Genomic DNA, 19,581 nt, shown 5'->3' on the forward strand with positions numbered 1-19,581 from the left:
GGAGATATTTACACTCTGTACAAAAAAAGTATTATTGGTTGTGCTTTAGTTTTTAGTTCAGTTTGATTTATTGTTACTTATCCATAGCTTGTGTCTATAATTAATCTGTAGTCTATTTCACTCTCTTATAAATGTCTGTTTGTCTTCCTTTTGGGGGACGGACAAACACCATCTAATTGTTATTGATTGAAACCAATTCATATTTGCCAAAAACCTTTTCCTTTTCTACCTCCTAACTACGACTTTGCCAAGCAGTCAATAACAGCGGTCAGAAAATGTCAACTTAAATTGCTTCATTATAGTGATTTTATTTAGTTTCTCATCTCCTGTTAAATCCAGCAGCATCGTCTCATCCGGAGTAGAAAGAGTAGGATGTTTACATTTCCAAGCGATGCCACATCTTTAATTAATGTAGAGTTCAGCTGATGTACAGTACGCTAACAGGTGTTTGTACATCGCCTATTTGATCCAATATGATTTGTAATCTGTTAACTATTAATCTTTGAGTCTTTTGTTTTTAATGTGGGCGTTGCATAATGTGGATCTTTTTGTGCGCTGGTGCCAGTCTCATTCATTTGTTATGAATATTATTAGCTTTAGGTTTGTGTCTGAACAAGCTGCTAATTAAGAAGATTATCAAAAATAGATGAACCGCTGTTCATTTGTAAAGTATTTAATTTACTGGAAAATAATATACCAAAAAAACTGGTAATACATGGCAATATAAATGTTTGAATACATTTATACAAAAATAACTGTATTGTAATAAATACTGTTATATTGACTATAACAGTTACTTATTTTGAAATAAGAAAATTACTTTAACTATGATTTTGGTATCAGATTTTGGTAATACTGACCAGACCTGTAATATTGTGAAATATTATTAGAATTTATATTAATTGATTTGTATTTTTCAGTGTCTCATGATCCTTCAGAAATCATTCTAATATGCTGATTTGGTGCTTAATATTTTTGGAAACGCTGATATATTTCTTTCAGGACTCTTTGATGAATATAAAAAACAGCTTTGAACTCATTTAGAATACATTTTAGAACTCCTTTTTAACATAAATACTGTGTGTTTTGTAATTTAATCCATATAATGTGTATTTGCTGAATAAAAGTATTAATTTCAATATAAAAACCCTTTGAAGGGTAGTGTACAGTATGTATAATAACATATTTTTTATTATTATTTAATTTATTTGCTGTTTACTTATTTACTCACTTCTTTGTTTTGTTTCATCTGATTTTTAGAAGTACAATAATACATCTGAAATGAACAGCTGTACGGAAACAACAATATTTTTCTTTGTGTGTGGCTGTAGATTCTATACTTAATTAAGAAACACAAAAAGCCAGCCTGTGTGTGTGTGTGTGTGTGTGAGAGAGAGAGAGAGAGAGAAAGAAAGCGAGAGATCGGATCACTATAACAGGCATGCACCAGCACTGACACAGCATGTTTATATGCATGATGACTTGACTTAAGGGTTCACCTATGTAACATTAAACAATCCCATCAGCAGGAACATGCAGTGTTTAACCGACTGCTTGCATGTTTTAAGTGTGTGTTTGCGTAGATGCTCCTATGAATGTGCACACATGCAGGCATGTTTATTTGAAATACAGAACTGTGCACGGAGATGCAGATGCACACTGGCCTCTGTGCGTTTCACCTCGTGTTTATCAGCTTCCCCCAGACCCCCAGATTCAGAGACCTCAGCAGGGACTCAAACGCAGGATTAGTACAGATATCATCTGGAAAAGGTCATTGTTTTTCTTTCTCCCTCTCTCTTATGTTCTCCCACCCTTCTCTTTCTCTCTCACTCCACTGGATATCTCTTTCCTTTCTTTGTGTTTTTCATCTCTCTATATTACGTTCCTCATATCCTAAAATAATTTTACATTGTAAAACAGGGCTGTTAATGTGATCTCTGCCCATTGCATTAATGGTTCATATACACGATGTTAACGTGGGTATAACCATGGTATGTACGCAAAAGAATATGTGCATGGTAGCACTTGTGACACCCATTTAGTCTGTGTGCATGCTGGGGGATTGTTTTTTAACACAATCTAAACGCTGAAGTGTTAAAGCATGTTTTCCTAGCTTATGCCTCTGGTGCAGAGAGGCTAACACCGCTATCTGTAATAAGTAAGTGATACTGAGCCTCTGGGGTCTTTTCATTTGTTCTTATCTCCTGCCGTTCCAGCCGCTCTCACCATCGACCTGCACCGCCCTGCAGTCGCTCGCCCGCCGATGCCCATTTCCAGCAAACCTCAGTGTACGTGGTCATATAGATAAGTTAGAGACTTTAAGAAATGCCCATGCAAAGAAACCCCTTTTTTTTTTTTTTTACATGCATATGCTATGTAAGGTTCCTGTGGTATTGAAATGCCTTGAGGCAAATGCTGTGCAATGAATAATTGTGATTAATCGCATCCAATATAAGTTTTTGTTTATATATGTATGGACTGTGTATATTTATATATAAAGACACACGCATACATTATATATTTATATAATTATATAATCTATATTATAAATGTATTTAATATATAAACTAACATATTTTTTAAAATATATACATGCATGTGTGTATTTATATACATAATAAATATACACAGTACACTATATATTACGTGCACATAAAATATTATTTCATAGTTTGCACATTGTTTAATATTTTGCATTTGTAAAGTGAGATCAGCTGTGAAATATTTTATATATGAACTATATTAACTATGAACTATATAATATATAAATATATATGAACGCTATAAAATGATTCTTAATAAATGAATATATGGTTAGTAAAAAATTTTGTATCATATATATATATATATATATATATATATATATATATATATATATATATATATATATATATATATAATTAAAATTACATTTATATAAAAAATTAAGATTATTCACAATTGCTAATTTAGATAGATGCTAGATTGACAGATAGAAATACAGATATATAGATTAGAAATTGATATAGATAGTATTATTTTATAGAGTTTGTGCTCAGAAATTTCCAAAATGATAATAATAATTATATATTTTTTTTATATATATATATTTCATGTAAAAATATTTTCTAGAAATTGAGAGTGAAAACTCTATAATTCATAAATGATTAGTGAGAAATTCTGGAAAAGTCACAAAAGTTTATTGGCCAACAGACATAGCTCTTTTCCACTAGAGCAGCAGGAAGTGAGTTGACGTAGATTTGCACATCTGCTCTGATGCCTGACGGATCATTTCTTTAAACAACCTGACTTCATCCGGTCCGCCCGAGCATAGTGACCCATGGACAGAGGGAAAAAGCTTTATTTCTGTGTGGCTCTTTCATCAGTCAATATTTTCTGTTGTAGTTATTCCAGCTGCAAGAAGCATTATAAAAGTGTAAGACATTTTTGTGAGAATAACGCTATGTCATGGTTTTTTCAAATATGGTTTGTGTGTGTTCTTTACAATCCAAATAACACCATGGAGCACTGCAAGGGGGTGTGTGTGCTGTGCCTATTTGTGTGTGCATGTATATGTGAGTGTGTGTTATGGGAAGCTAGTCCTGTCATTGGGATGTTTCCGTCATCGTTGTTTAGAGAGTCGTGACGTTGTTTAAAACACGTTGCCTGATCAGTGGCTTTCATTTCCTTTCCTTCATCTTTTTTGGTTGATTGACATGCATTTTGCTCATTTGAGTGTGTTTTATATTTAAAGTCCTGCTACGTCCGTTATGTCCATGACGTCTTTGTGATGTTCTCATTTCAGATGTTTGCTGTTGAATGTCCCTTAGACATGCACGCACACACACACACACGCACAGACTCAATTTGCCTTCAGTTTGTGACGTGTGGGTTATCCAGCTGCCATGTTTGTGTGTTTCCATTTGCCCACCTAGATTTAAATCTTATTTAAACCAAAGACAAATAACCCTTTGTATACCTGCTTTGTCAGGATGCCAGTTCAGGTCCTATTCATCTTAGTTTATTCAGAAACAGACATATCTCATAATGGCTCTGTTTCATCCGCAGCACCTTGTCTTATCATAGTCTGTTCCCCGCGAGGACTGGCTTTCAGGCCACTATGATGCTGTGTTAGTGTCAATTTTATATATCTAATACATTACATTTAAATAGCTCTTTTCTGGACAGTCAAAGCTAGACACTTCTTTCATCTGTGCCTAAGAAAGTCATATTATTTAGGGTATGTCGTTAGGTTTTTCCAGGCTGTTTTTTCTAATTTATATTTCTGATTGATTTTGCTCTGTGCCAATGACGAACATCCAACTAATTTGACAGCCGTCCTTGTGCATGATGGAGCGTCTGATGGGTGTATTACCAGCGCCACAAAGCTAACACTCGTTGCTGGTTATTCCAGCCCCTTCACTAAATGAATCCCAGCTCCGCCCTCCACAACAGAAAAAGCTGAACACCGATTGGTCGCGGAAACTTGATGCACGTGAACACGAACAGTGTAGCTGTTATGTATTCAAAAGATGACGCAAGTTGCAACAGATAACGGAAATGTTACAACACACCAGATCATTTCTAATAAATCAGTATTATACAGGTCAATTTAATGGATTTCTTGAGACAAAGACAGGTGCAAAGATTTGTTTCTTAACGACAGGATTATTTTGCAAAGTGGTATAAATTGTCATAATCCATTAGATCCATTTTGTGAGGTGATGTATGGAGAAACCTCTTTAACTGTTGTGAAGTATGTATTGCCTGCAGTCAGCTGCTGCTGTGTTTTTTTGTTAATTGTTGTTTGTACTGGGGTGTCTGACAGGCAGCTGCTCTTTGTCTGTGCTGTTACAATTTGATGCAGTCTGAAGTATATTGCAGCTAAATCTCATTTTTATGCAGTTTATTGCTGCTCTCTGCTTGGCCGGGCACCTCTCCTGGAAATAAAAGGATTGGAGAAAGAGAGAGCTGCAGAGACTACTGTGAGACTCTAGTGTTATTTTATGTAGACTTACAGCTACCTTTTTTCTTTGCATTGATTGGCTTTGCTCATTTCCTTCCTTGCTTTTTCCATTTTTCTTTTTTCATTATCTTTCTCTTCTTTCCTTAGTTTCATCTTCCATATCATTTCCTCTTCCTTCGTTTTTTTACTTTTCCTCCTGTATTTGCTTTCTTTCTTTCCATCCTTTCTTCAACTCCTTTACTTATTCCTTTACCTTATTTGTCTTCCCTCAACTCAACTTTCCATTAATTCTTAAAGTGGGGGTGAAATGCTATTTCATGCATACTGAGTTTTTTATACTGTTAAAGAGTTGGATTCCCATGCTAAACATGGACAAAGTTGCAAAAATTAAGTTGTACGTTTGAAGGAGTATTTTTGTTCCAAAAGATGGAGCGGAATTTCCTTATATGGGTGCTAAGGACACTTCTCCCAGAAGAGCGCACGCTCCTGTAGAGCAGAGCAGAGACATTCACTGACCAGAGCGATAGAGCGAAATGTCACCAAAGCACAGCAGACAGCCCCCCCCCCCCCCCCAAAAAAAAAGCATTAAGGGACCAGTGGATGAACAGTACAGACTATCTTTCTCTTATAAATATAATAAAACTGAAGTCTTTTTGGAGTTATGAAGGATGCAGTACTACTCTATAGGTACTCAAGATTAACAGGATATTGAGTGAAAATGAGCTTTTCACCCCCCCCCCCCCCCCTTTAATTTTCCTTTCTTAAACTTTCCTTAACTCCTAAAAGTTCAGGTTTCTTATTTCCCATTTGTGTCCTTCCTTTCTTCTTTAGTTTATTTCCTTACTATATTTTGTCCGATTTCAACTTCATTACCTATTCCCCCCTATTTTGTCCCTCTTTCTTTCTTTCTTTCTTTCTTTCTTTCTTTCTTTCTTTCTTTCTTTCTTTCTTTCTTTTCTTTTCTGATTTTAAATGGCATTGTTTCAGAACTGTTTCTATTAATGGAACAGTATTATCTGTGCTGATTGTTGGGTTGATAAATAGTAGTTTGACGTAGAAGTTGTGGACCTTCATTTGAAACCCATTTTGACGGATGTTTGGCACACATATTTGAAGTGTTCTTACTGGCCTCATCAACTGCACAGTTCTCACTGGAGCATAAATGGCTTGCAGTCAGATTGGAGCCAGGCACTGGTCTACCTTTCAGAGTCCATCGCTCTTTGAAGCAAAATGTCACCTGTTGAATATGGAGCTGCTGGTGAGAGTGTTATAAAGCCATGCATCTTCTGACAGTATCAGACAGCTGCCGATTGCATGGGAAGGGACATTTCAAACTCCACTTTTAAGTAAGTACCTCAGTTTAAACTGAGAGAATGAAAATGACAACCAAAATGCCAAAAGTGATAAGGACGCACTGTTGTTCCCCCCGCATGTTGGTTGGCCTTTGAGCGTTGATAGGAGAGACTCTTCATTTTCCCTTCCATCTTTCATTTGGTCATTCCCATTCTACCTTTCGTCCCGTGCGTGTGGGGGATAAACTAGGGGGCTGGTCCATGTAGATGAGGGGACAGATCCTGAGCAGCTGAATAACAATGAAGGTGCTAAACACGGACTCAATGGACGTTAAAGGACGCTTTGGCCGCTGTGAACAATTGCAAATGAGAGGGATGAGAAGGGTCTTGTTTTTTGTATGTCCCCCGTCTCCATAACAACCCTCCCTTTTGTGTGGCGCTCTCTGAAAAGCCTCCTCCTATCACAAAAACATAGCGGCAACATGAAAATTCAGCCCGTCCGTGATGAGACGCCACTGCATTCATCCCAGCTTTGAACAAATGCGTGCAAATAGAGTGTTTCCTGAAATAGGGTTGTCCACGAACAGAAAATGAGAAGCAATTAGTGCAACTTGCTGAACCTGTGATTGAAGGTTTCTTCCAAGAAATAAAGGCAGCTTTTTTTTTTCTTTTTTTTTTTTTATGTTTTGCACATAAGTTTGATTTGGAATCAGCAAATTTGTGGTAGATTTTGTTAAGGTTTTTATGATATATATACAATTAATACATAATATTTAGTGCAAATTGTCTTCCTCTAATTTAAAACTTTGAGTCAGAACATGGCATCGTCATGTAACTGTGTCCTGTAATTTGCATGCATTGGAGTATGGGTGAAATGAAGAAGAGCGAGTGACTGAATTAGGCGAGTGTCATAAAAGGGCAGTGTTGATGATATTCCACCACCGCCATTTTGAATCTTGTCACTAACGGGAACTTGCAGTTTTGTTGTAACACTGAGGGGGGGGTCATTAATTTATAGATAAATATATGTATTAGCTTTGTATTTCTTAGCCATTTGTTTAAAAAAATCATTGATTTCAGGTGATCGTGTTGATCAACCACTAGCCAGGTCATTGCAAAAATGTATTTTTAATAAATTTTTTTGATTGTATAAAAAAAAAAAAAAGTCTAAAAAACAATTTTACAGTATACAATAGTTATTTTAAGAAAAAAAAGTAAAAGATATTAACACTACTTTTCACATAATCAATATGTATATATGTGTGTGTCTGTCTTATGGATGTTTTTAACCAAATAACCATTAACCGACGTTAAGAATTTTGACCCATTTATACAATGAGTTAAATGGTTTAAGAAGTCATTTATTTACTTATTTATTTTCATTTATTTTAGAGAGAAAAAAACAATGCATAGCCTATTAATAAGTCACATTTTATTATTTAATTTAGAAATAGGCCTAATGTCAACGTGAAATGTTTACAAACATTATAATAAACACTGTAAACATAGCTATTCTATTTTAGTTCCCCTCACTCAAACAAATCCTTTCAGTTAACAGTAGGCTTAGCCTATTTAAAAAAGAACAAGAATAAAAAAATTGCCTATAAGAAGTTAAAGCAACATAAGCAACAGTTTGTATAAATTCACAATAAAAACAAATCTTTGTGTGTAAAATAAGCCTAAAGAAAAATAGCCTTGTTAACAGTTAATAATCGGATAATGAGCATCAGTTAGAAAAATTATGAACATCCCTAGTCAGTGTGATAGGTCTGTGTACTTAAAAATTTATTCTGGAATAAGAAAAATAAAATTCATTGTATTTTCTGTCTGGTGCAGTTTTTTTTTTACTTTAAAGCAACAAAGACTTTATGTAGCCTACAATACCACTTCAAAACAATCAGATTTGTTATTTGAGAAATCGTGTTATTTTACAATCTGACATTTGACGTTCACTTCTGTTTTCACCAGATCCTTCTAAAATCCTGTCTAAAATCTGTCCACTTCAGCTGATCGATCTGAGCCTCCTTTCTTTCACCTCTGTGTTACCTTTTTCTTCTTCCTTTGAAACCAACTTAATCGCTAGAGCTCTCTTATGCTGGGCTTGTGTGCATGTGCGTGTGTGTGTGTGTTTGTGTGTGCGTGTGTATGTGCGCGCACGCATGCCTTGCGGGGACTGCTACCCTATACCCGAACACTAATCCCTCTGACATGTGCCAGATGATTCGATTACTGACCATTTCTCTGACGGCTCTCACTACTTTATCTGACCACTGACCACTGAAGATACACAATGTCTCAGGAGTAGAACTAGCCACTATACTGTAGCTATAAAAAAGATATCTTAATATTTTTCAGCCTTTTCTTAACTTTGTTTTGTAGATTATCTCAGAAATGGCAAAAGCATTTTTTTAAATTAGAGGAATCATAATTTAAATTTAACAGCCATTGTGGCAAATCACAAAAATTTGCAATGTAAAAAGTAAAGTACAAACAAACTAGTTAAAATGTTGTTTTCACACTCTTCTTCTCTAAATAAACCATATTAAATGTGATAATTTAGCATTCCTATTTAAAATCATCTCAGTTCATCTTAAGAAAAATTGTATTTGAAATATTATTTACAGAACTAGATTTCTTTGTTGTAGCATGACTCTTTGGTTTGCGTTTTCACTTTTTACCAGCTGGTGAGAGTGAGTCTGAATCTGCTTGTCGATCTTAATTTCATTAGTTGACCTCTGTAGTTCAGCATGTGGATAAAACTAACAGATAAAAAAAAAATGTAAAAATAAAAGCTGTGTGCTACATTCTCTCTGCGATTCTTCGTGCATCTGAAGTTGCTGAAGGTTTCTGCCTCAATCCTCGATCTTCGTGTCACTCAATGAAGCATGTCAAACTGCATTACATTTCCAGTAAGTTATTCCATAATTGTTTGACGATGGATCTTTTTACCAGACACCTCATTCACTCAACAAAGGACTAAATAAACCTGCTGCTTCATTGTTTATTCTGTTGATTTACACGTGATCCCCCATGGCACAGTCTCTGTCATCCCTCACAACTTTAGTGCATTTGATCTGGAAGCTATAGGTGAGATCTAAATAATCACAATCTGGTTCACAATTTTGATCAAATAAATGCAGACTTGGTTTTCATAAGTCTTCTGAAAAGCAAAAATATAGTTAGTAAGCAACTACAAATTTTTCTGAATGTGCCTAAATGGTAAAGTATATATCAATTCTGTTGTCTGTTTGGCATCATCATTATCGCCCGAGTTGCTTAAGTAAAGGATGAGAGTCTGTTCTAAAAGGGTAGATTTATATAAGCCAGTTGAAGAGAAAGGTGGGGGGATGAAGGGAGTGGGAGGATGAATGAAATGGATAGCAGGAAAAATGGAGGTAGAGAGAGAGAGAAAGAGAGAGAGAAATGGAAAGTGGGAGGTTTGGCTGAACACACACACACACACACAGTCGCTCCTCCAGCAACAGGTGTACACACAAGGAAACTGTCCGTTCTGCACAATAGCTTCAATGGGCATCTGTCAACAATCACACCGGTGCACGTAACACATCTACCACCTACAAACACGCATGCACTCGCTCACACCAGATGATGAAGATGACTTCCATTTTGTTTTACAGAGTGTACTATATCTGGGGTGTGTGGAGTGTGTAAGGCTGATTTTGTGTGACATGTTTTCTATCTCTGAGGAGTTATTCATCTGTCGGTCTGTCTCTTTGAGTGCACAGTACGATTTGATGTCTTTGTGCATTTAGAGGCAGTGTTAGGGTGGCCAAGCATATCGCTGTGAGAGAGACTCATCACAGAAAAAAATTAAAAGTAAACGAAAGATTTACTTCAAAGATGCTTTTGTATTGAAACGTGGCTCTTTTCAAATCAAATATACAGTACAAACAGTAATATTGTAAAATACTGAAATTTTCAATATTTTAATATATTCTAGTGTTGTCAAACGATTAATTGCATCCAAAATAAAAGTTTTTGTTTACATAATGTACTGTATGTGTGTGTACTGTGTACATTTATTATGTACATACAAGTACACACACATACAATACATATTTTGAAAATATTTACATATATATATTTATATTCTTAAATTTTATGTTATATATAAATATTTGAATAGATAAACCTAACTTTTTTTTTTTTAAATATATACATGCATATATGTGTATTTATATATGCATCATAAATATACACGGTACACATGCATATATTATGTAGAAAATAATAAAATGAAACAACGTATTTTGGATGCAATTAATCGTGTGACAGCACTAATGTAATCTAATGTTATTTATTCCTATGATTGCAAAGCTGAATTTTCAGCAGCCATCCAGTCTTGATTTGATTTACATTCTTGGGTTGGTTTGTTGCTTAATCAATATTAAAACCAGTGCTTGCTTAATTTTATTTTTATTTTTTTGTGGGAATGGTGATGGACCCTCCCTTATTCCTTAATGGACAACATTAATTCGAATTTTTTTAAACAATGTACAAGTCTTTACGGTCACTTTTGACTAATTTTAATGCTCCCTTGCTTAATTAAAGTATTCATTTCTTTGAATTTTTTTTTGTTTGCTAATTTGCTACAAATCTTAACTGCATGTATGGCTTCTGAAGACACAACCGTGTGCAAGATTAGTTTGGAGCACTTACATGCTGCTTTTATACTTTCTTGTGCTTTTTTCAGAGCTTGTAAGCTTAATTCCACATTGTAATAACAGAGAAGCAGCAACCAGCACATTATTCAAAATAAATATTTCACAGAAGTAAGTCATATGTGATTGGCATGACGTGGGTGGGTAAATAATGACAAGAGGTTTCATTTTCATTGTGGTTCTACTGAATGTGTGTACTGGTATGTTAGTGCTGTGTTTTAATTCTGACATTTATGCTGTAATCAATGGATCTGACCTGGAAATGTCCCACAGGGCCCCTGTGTTTGTTTTGTTGTTGAAAAGCTGTTTTATATTTCCCTGATACTTGATGTGAGGGTGTATCTGTGAACCTTGTGTTGATGAGGTGAGACGGATGACAAATTGACACATGAAGAGCGTCCTCACGCACCAGTCGGAGCGGCAGCAGTCCGTTTACCTGCACTCAACACACGCAGACACACAGTAACACACACAATGAGTGTGTGAGTGTTCTTCCTGCTGTGCCTTTCCATGGTTGTGTAATTACCCCTTAGCCACCGCTCAGCTTCAGAAATCGCCTGTAATTGCTGCTCAATGTCGCCGTTTGGTTCCTGTGTCAGACAAATCTTTGTTTTTCTCTCTCATTTCATCTCTCTCTGTCTTTGAACCTTGTCATTTTGTCGTTCTTAAAGTGGGTGCACGTTAATCGCAGGTGTCTCTTTCACCCTCTGCTAGTTGTTTTTAGTTTTGGTTTAAGGCAAATCCAGGTTTTTTTTTTTACTGTAATTCCAGTTTGGTTGTCGACTTTATTGCAATTAAGTCTGATATTAGTGTTCTTTTATGTAGATAACTTGACCAAATATTGCTTCATCATGTAATGTAGGTTTGATGTTGAGGTAGGACATGTTCCTGTACCAGAAGACTTTGATCTGAATGTTTGGAAGTAATTTTAAGAGTCTGTTAAGGTTAATATCAGATGAAAGCCTTCTGTAGATCACAGCCCTCGCGAACAATGGTGTCTTGTTTTCTATTTGTTTCAGTAATCCTTACTCATTAAATCCAGAACAACAGTTTTATTCTGGATTCCTCACATGTGCTTTGCTTTCATTTCTTTATCTTGAACAGGTCAATAAATTATCTCAAACATGCTGGTAAGAGACCATCAGTATCCTCAAAAAAAAAAAAAGCCTGGTGCTTTTATTTTTCTCCAATGAACCCTCTCTGACATGTGTAAAGGTTGGGATCAGGTTGTGTCCTGAGGGAGGAAATGTTCAGAATTAATCATCTCTCAGGAGAGTTTAACAACAGCAGCCCTTCAGACATTAAGATTTATGTTCCTGTGTATTTATTTTGTCCGTTATAAACAAACTTATAAGCTAAGCTGACATGTATGCAAATAGTATTGGAACAAGTGTTCTCTCTTGGTCTCATTTCATACTCACTCCTGCGGCTACCATAAACGCCCTCCTTCAGTTGCAGTGCAATTGATTGTCAAAAATATGCTTGGAAATAATTTGATGTATCAGTTTTGTAATGTTTGCATGACCATTTTATTTTTAATCAGTGGCACAATAGAAACAGCAACATAATATATCAATGTTAAATAGTTAGATTTATTATTAATATAGATGGATAGACATACAGACAAGATAGAGATCTTAATATAACATATATGAAGATGAAACTATCCATTTTATACTGTTGAATTGGGTGTCTTTTTGTAAGTTGCCTTCTAAGAACTTTTGAGTGGTTTCTTGAATGTTTCAATAGACAGTTAGTCATTGGTCAAAACTGGGCAAGTCAGGCTTCTGCTTGCCAGCTTGAGTAGATTGTCTGTTTTTTCATCCCATGTTTAACTCAATCTGTGCCCTTCTCAAGGGTTATAACAAATGACAGCAGCAAAATTACAGTCATCCATCTCGGCAGCGTAGATCTGCATCCTGTCTTTTCTTGCCCACCCCCAGCACAAACAACGGAGAGAGAGAACACGGGAGACACAGAGGGCATATCATGGAAAGATCAATGAAAAACAATCATACTGGTGTTTGTGCAACTATTACACAGTCCAGATCATCATTCTTGCTTCTTGGAGGTTCTAGTGAAATCTTCCCACACTTTGGCACACTAACTTGTTCCTTATGTACTTACTGTTGTATGGTGTCACCCCGAGGTGCAGGTGGACCGTGCAGGTGGATTTTTTTTTGATTCAGGCTTTGTGATGCAACCAGCCTGAAACTGCAGCTGCTACTTCGTGGCACGTTTGCAGTGAAATTAGCAGTAATTGCAGACCTCCCTTCCTTTGCTTTAGAGAGCATTGTTTTATCACCATGAAAATTGTTAGATGTGATGGGAAGAGAGAGCTTTCTATAGAAAGTGAAGGCTGTCTTGTTCACATCATAATGTAGGTTGTCCGCCCTAATTATAAACTGCTTTTGCTGTCAAAAGATAAGCTTTAAAAAACACTGTCTTTTGGCTTAACTGCTAGCATTCTTCTCAACTAGTGACAAAAGTTTCTCCTAACTTCTCCTTTCCTATCCAGTCCCACTTGTTGATTTTATGACTTAAAGTAATGTATGCCAGAACAACACCTCCAATAAAAAAAGATGGTACAATTTACAAAGTTACACATTTTATACTCTAATTATAATTGTGAATTATAAAGTTTCTTTAATTACACAACCTTTTCATTAATATTATTCACAAATCTTGTTTCTCTGTCTGTTGCAGACTGAGGTGATTAAAGGACCATCTGGGAGCGTGGGAATGACGTTTAGGCATGTCCCGGCCAGTGATGGTGACACGGTGCATGTGAGCATAGAAAGTGTCACCCCAAACTCCCCAGCTGCCCTGGCAGACTTACAGAGAGGAGATCGCCTCATTGCTATTGGAGGTTAGAGATTACATACAATTACTTTCACTATTCAAACGGAATGTTTGACATGGTTGATAGTTCATTTGATGCCTAAAATTTGAAGATTTTATAATAAATCTGCAAAGCTTCAAGCATTCTTCTTTGTTTGTTTGCACAGGAATCAAAGTGACATCCTCTGTCCAAGTGCCGAAGCTGCTAAAACAAGCTGGAGAGAAAGTGATAGTCTTATATGAGAGGCCGGTCCGGCACCAGGTGCCCACTGTGGGCTTGGGGACACTCCAAGAAACCCTAGGCCCAATGGAGGAGCCCAGCTATCTTCAACAGCCTGGGGGCTACGAGGAGGACCCAGCCCCAATAACCACCATTGACATATCTGAAAACAGAGATAATGACTCTGAGTTTGAGGAGCTAATAATCGAGTCCAAATCAACTGCAGTTCCAGTCGCCGTTGACACGAAGGAGGAATTCCTGCTCTCTGTAAACCAAAGTCCCAAAAAAACTGTGGCGAACTTGGCCAAACCCCTCGGTTCCATCTCACCAAATCTCAACCGCAGACTGAACCTTCAGTCACCACTCAAACCCCAGCCCAAAGAATCGCCAAAGGCACCAACTCTCAAGACTGCTGAACCTTCTGAACCACCACAGAGACCAACGGTGCCCCCTCCTCCACCACCTGCACGCCCTCCTGTCCCTCCCAGGCCTCATATAAAAGTAACATCTGCCTCCTCATTAACCCAAAGCCTGGTCGAAGGCAGCGAACATGCAGTGGAAAAAAGTCCTGAAAAAGTGCAATCTACTCCTGCCAATGGTGATAAACCGGTAGAGAAAATTGCTGTTAAGTCACAAGAGCCAAAGCCGGTGAGCAAGAACCCAGATCCTGTGGAGGAAATTCCAAGTATCACAGCCACAAACAAGCAAGATTCAGCCAAAGACAAGATATCTGAGAGCTCCTCCAACACTAGGGACAGTGTCGATGAGCAGGGTCTCTGGGAATCATCTGAAACCATGTACCGCAGCAGAGTAGCCCGCTGGAACAAAGCCTCTGTGATCCTTGAGGTGGAAAGCCACCACAAATTCCTTAATGTAGCACTTTGGTGCAAGGACCCCTTCAAACTTGGTAGTCTCTTGTGCTTGGGACACGTCAGCTTGCGCTTGGAACACATAGCATTGGAATGCTTAGCTACTTCATCTGCTGAATATCAAAGCACCTTCCGTTTATGTGCTCCTGAACCAAGGGCCAGCGTCAGCCGTACTGCTTTGCGCAACTTGAGCACTCACAAAGGTTTCAATGAAAAACTCTGTTATGGTGATGTTACACTAGACTTCACTTACCTTGCAGATGGGGAGTCAGACCTCTCCAGTGGACTGGTAGAACGTGAACGCGAAGGGAGTCTACTGGAAGAAAACTTAAAAGACCGGGAAAAGGACCGGGAGCAGGTACTCATAGTAACCCGGGATGAACAAAGTAACAGTGGCATGCAGATCGGAGAGATGCGGCACAATTTTCAAGACACTCAGTTCCAGAATCCCACTTGGTGTGAATACTGCAAAAAGAAGGTGTGGACCAAGGCTGCCTCACAGTGCATGACCTGTTCTTATGTCTGTCACAAGAAATGTCAGGAGAAATGTTTAACAGAGCATCCTAACTGCGTAGCCGCCTCAGAACGGCGTGGGGCGGATCCTGAGGCCAAGTCTACCATCAATCGGGCAACTACTGGCCTAACACGTCATATTATCAACACTAGCTCTCGACTCCTCAATTTGAGGCAGGTGCCCAAAGCCAGACTTGCAGAACAGGGCACAGAAATGGGACCAGGGGTAGTTGAACCTTCTCCAAAACACACACCTAACACATCTGACAACGAGAGCAGTGACACAGAGACCTATGCTGGGGCCAGTCCTTCCAAGCAGCCACCTGGAAGCGGTGGTTCCAAACTGGTGCGCAAGGAAGGTGGGCTGGACGACAGCGTCTTCATTGCCGTCAAAGAGATTGGTCGAGATCTTTACCGTGGCCTCCCGACAGATGAACGTTCACAGAAACTGGAGTTTATGTTGGACAAGTTGCAGCAGGAGATTGACCAGGAGCTCGAGCATAACAACTCTTTGAGTCTGGAAGAGCGAGAGACGATTGACTCCAGACACAAGGCCCTCATCTTGGCAGCTCTGGCCAAGTCCGGTGAACGCCTGCAAGCTTTGACTTTGCTCATGATTCACTACCGTGCTGGCATCGAAGACCTAGAGTCTGTAGAAAGCACTTCACCATCTGAACAGCATGGCTTTCCGAAGGCCAAAGCTGAAGGTCTGGAGGAGGCGCTGATGGGCACAGAAGTGTACGACAGTGAAATCTGCAGTCCTGTTGATGTTCAGCTGCTGGATGAGATTACAGAGGAACAGATCTGTGTGGAGGCATTACCGTAAAGATGATAAAAGGCATCAGGGGCTTTGGATTCAAGAACAAAGACGTTTTCTCATGTTTGACTTGGTTGACGTGGGTGTTCCACAGGTGATTTTGAGGTGTGCAAAAGTATTCCTAAAGATCACTGTTATGTAACTGTCAATTGAGGATCTTTGTGAGACTGTCAGTAGTTTACCATTTTTTTTTTTTTTGTACGTTTTAATTTTTTAAATAAATATTTTCCCCCATCTTTAGTCCTTAGTTATTGTTTTAGAGGACAGCATCATCTGTAGACTTTCAGCAGTATTAGAAAAAATACACAGAATGAGTTCCCACGATCAAACCAAGTTTTACCTGAATTACCTTAAAGGTGTAGTCAATGTTTTTTTTTAAGCATAACAAGCTTCAAAAGGGAGAGCTAGTGTGAGGCTGAAGCAGGATGAGCTTGAATATGTATTTTTATTTTAGCTTGTATTAGTAGAGACTGAATTATGTACGTGTGCCGTTAGTGATGTTTATGGTTGGAAATACACCCCATTCATTGTGTTTTGAGCGTCAAGCTCCTTTTGCCTTACACTATATCCACTACAACTGAACAGCAGTCCATAGAAAATGATGCCATTCCTAACCAACATATTCTTGTGTTACTTTATTGTTATTATTAATTTTAAAGCATAATTTCTTTAATGTTAATTTTGTTATTTTTAGAATATTTAATGTTGAATTGAGAGGGAATCCTCATAGGACAGATATTCTTGATGTAATTATAATACTGGGGACCATTCTTTGTCTAATTTATATTTGTCACAAAGCCATTGTGACTTTATTTCTTTTTTTGAGGGAGGGATATTTATATTGCATATGTATGTTTCTTTATATACGTTTCCAATAATTCCAATAATCTCATTACATAATCTCACAATTAATTTGCTTTGAGCCTTTATGAGTTGGCGATATCTGAAAATGAAATGAAAATGGTGGCGATATCTCTCAAACCAATTTGGAGACTTTTTAATCCATCATCAGATGGTCCTGGTGAATGGTTATGTTTGTGTGAATGTGTCATTTTATTATAATGCAAGATAATTTTCAGTATGTCTCACTTTGGTGTGCTTGGGCATGATTTGTTGAAAGTTAATTTTACATTTGTACTACTGAATGTATCTCCCAAATGACTCCCTTAACATTCATTATTCCATTCACCTCTCAACACATCATCTCTCAAAGTGTAAAACATCATTAAAACTGTCTTTTGTCACTGCATACAGTATTCCTTAATTTCCGAAGCTACTGTGCAAGTTCATGAACTGTCTGTAAAAGCTGAGAGTGCGTTGTGACCTCTGTCTGTGTATTGCTTCCATTTCCATGAAATTCCATGAAATAGTTTCCATTTATTTCATTTATTTTGAATGGAGTATAATTCTTTTTTTGCTGTTACTTCATGTGGTTTACACAATAACTACTGTAATTAGCTTATATGCATTTCTGAATTAAAGATTTTTAGTAAAAACAAACGACAAAGCCTGTAGGTGGTGAGGACAAAACTCCAAGCCCAAAGAAGCCACAGTGTAGATTTCCTCCAACCTTGATAAAACCTGACCTGCCTGTAGCTTTCTAGTAAACTTTAGACCTTGATTAGCTTGTTCAGGTGTGTTTGATTAAAGTTGGAGCTGGTGGCTAGTCCTAGTCCTGTCCTGTGTTGACAGTCGTGCTGTCCTTGTTAACGTTTCTGCTGCTACGTCATCTATTCAGTAGGCCTGGGACATAATTTTTAAGGTCGGGTCCCCTCACCCCTCACCATAGAGGATGTTAGTGGACTCCCCTCATTGCAGGGACAACATATCCTATTCAGCTGGTGTAGAATTAAGTCTGTTTTTGCTTGTGCAATATTTTCATAATGGCTAAAAAGAAAGGAATTGTTTCCTTTTGATTCACTTGAAGGAATAACGTTTAAATGGTAAGCTTTCTAAGTTTTTTTTCCTCTTCCCTCTGGTTTCGTGTCTAGTTGTTGCTGCTGTAAGCCTGTGCTTCTCAAATACAATGCCACCATCATACGATCTCAAAATATTTCTCCAACTATCTCTATCACAATAAGAAAAAAAACAAAAAAACAGTAAAGTAACGAGTACAAAACATCACATCATCTTCTGCAAACTGTGGTTAAGCTTTTCTGAGAAAGCTGTTGTTCTTATTGGAAGCTGTGTCATGTTTAAAGCGCTATTGTAAATGGCCTAGTAATGTAGGTGACTTTCAACCTTGTTCTTTCTCCCTGAACTTATATAGTGTTCAACATGTGGGTTCATCCTTTCTTTTGTTGTTGTTTTTGCTTCATGTAAATATGAGTTTGTTCTTTTGTGGGTTTTGTTTATGGTGGAGGGCATCTTCCAACAAAGTGCACAGCTTTTAAACTTGCTGCAAGACCTTTACGCACTGACATATCATATTTGCTTATGCACTTGAGATAAATAAATTATTAGAAATGAAAAAGTTCCTCTGTAGTTTTTGTACCTTCCCGTTCACACTGCTCTGCAGTAGGCTAGGTATTTCATTTATTACAATGAACATAGAAACAAGAAGATTTTGAAGTTGTCAATGGTCATTTTCTCTGCATTTAACAACTGTGAAGCCAGCTGTGTTCTCAATCCTCGATCCTACACTTCTGAAACCTTGCGGGCTGATATCAGGATTATCAAAAACCATATGTTCATAACATTAGCCATTAATAAGACATTGGGAGCAGATGGCATTTTGAACCCGTTCAAAAGATTTCAGTCAATAACAGGAAATAACACTCTTAAACCTTAGTGCAACTGAGTAAAGCAAAGCACGTTTTTTAAATCAATAGACCATATTAAAGTTCGATTTGATTGGATTTTCATTGGACAATGCAGTCCTGAATTGTCACCAGTACTAAAATGAATTATCAATCATGTAAAGTCTGTTGTGTTTGCAAGATGATGAATATCATTGGGGGGAAACAAGCATTATGCCTTTTTAAACATTTATTTTCTATTGCGGTCACACACATTACCTTCAGAGCTCTAAAGCTGATGTAAAACCTAACCACCAGACCAAACACTGGATATAAAACCATCAACTCAGCCTCCTAGTTGATGTAGTTTAAACACAAACAAGACATACCAGTCTGAAGGCACACACTGACATTGGCACATACACTAATTTTTTGATAAAACAATTTGAAAATAAATGACCTGACACTCTGAACCCTTACTGGGTTAAAGGGTTAAAAAAACAACATTGAGGTTAAAGGACACTGCTGCAACTCAAACACTGGCAGCACATTTACAATCTGATTATAGTTTTGTGTTAAAAAATCATGTTTCACTGGCGAACAACTCCAGTTGTTATGATAGGAGATTGGGAGCAGGACACCTTTCCTCACATCGAACACAAAC

The 19,581-nt window shown here is 37.4% G+C and overlaps 1 protein-coding gene across 1 annotated transcript in view; it reads left to right on the forward strand.

The window, feature by feature from the left end:
* Window positions 1-17,679, forward strand: part of LOC127975942 (PDZ domain-containing protein 8) — a 30,539-nt gene extending 12,860 nt beyond the window's left edge. Inside the window, exons 4-5 of the mRNA XM_052580001.1 lie at window positions 13,626-13,788; window positions 13,928-17,679. Of these exons, the coding sequence (XP_052435961.1) occupies window positions 13,626-13,788; window positions 13,928-16,188 (2,424 nt within the window). The 3' untranslated portion in view covers window positions 16,189-17,679. The remainder of the gene's footprint in view (window positions 1-13,625; window positions 13,789-13,927) is intronic.
* The last annotated feature ends 1,902 nt before the right edge of the window (window positions 17,680-19,581 follow it).

The sequence above is a fragment of the Carassius gibelio genome, chromosome B17, assembly GCF_023724105.1.
Source record: "Carassius gibelio isolate Cgi1373 ecotype wild population from Czech Republic chromosome B17, carGib1.2-hapl.c, whole genome shotgun sequence".
NCBI lineage: Eukaryota > Metazoa > Chordata > Actinopteri > Cypriniformes > Cyprinidae > Carassius > Carassius gibelio.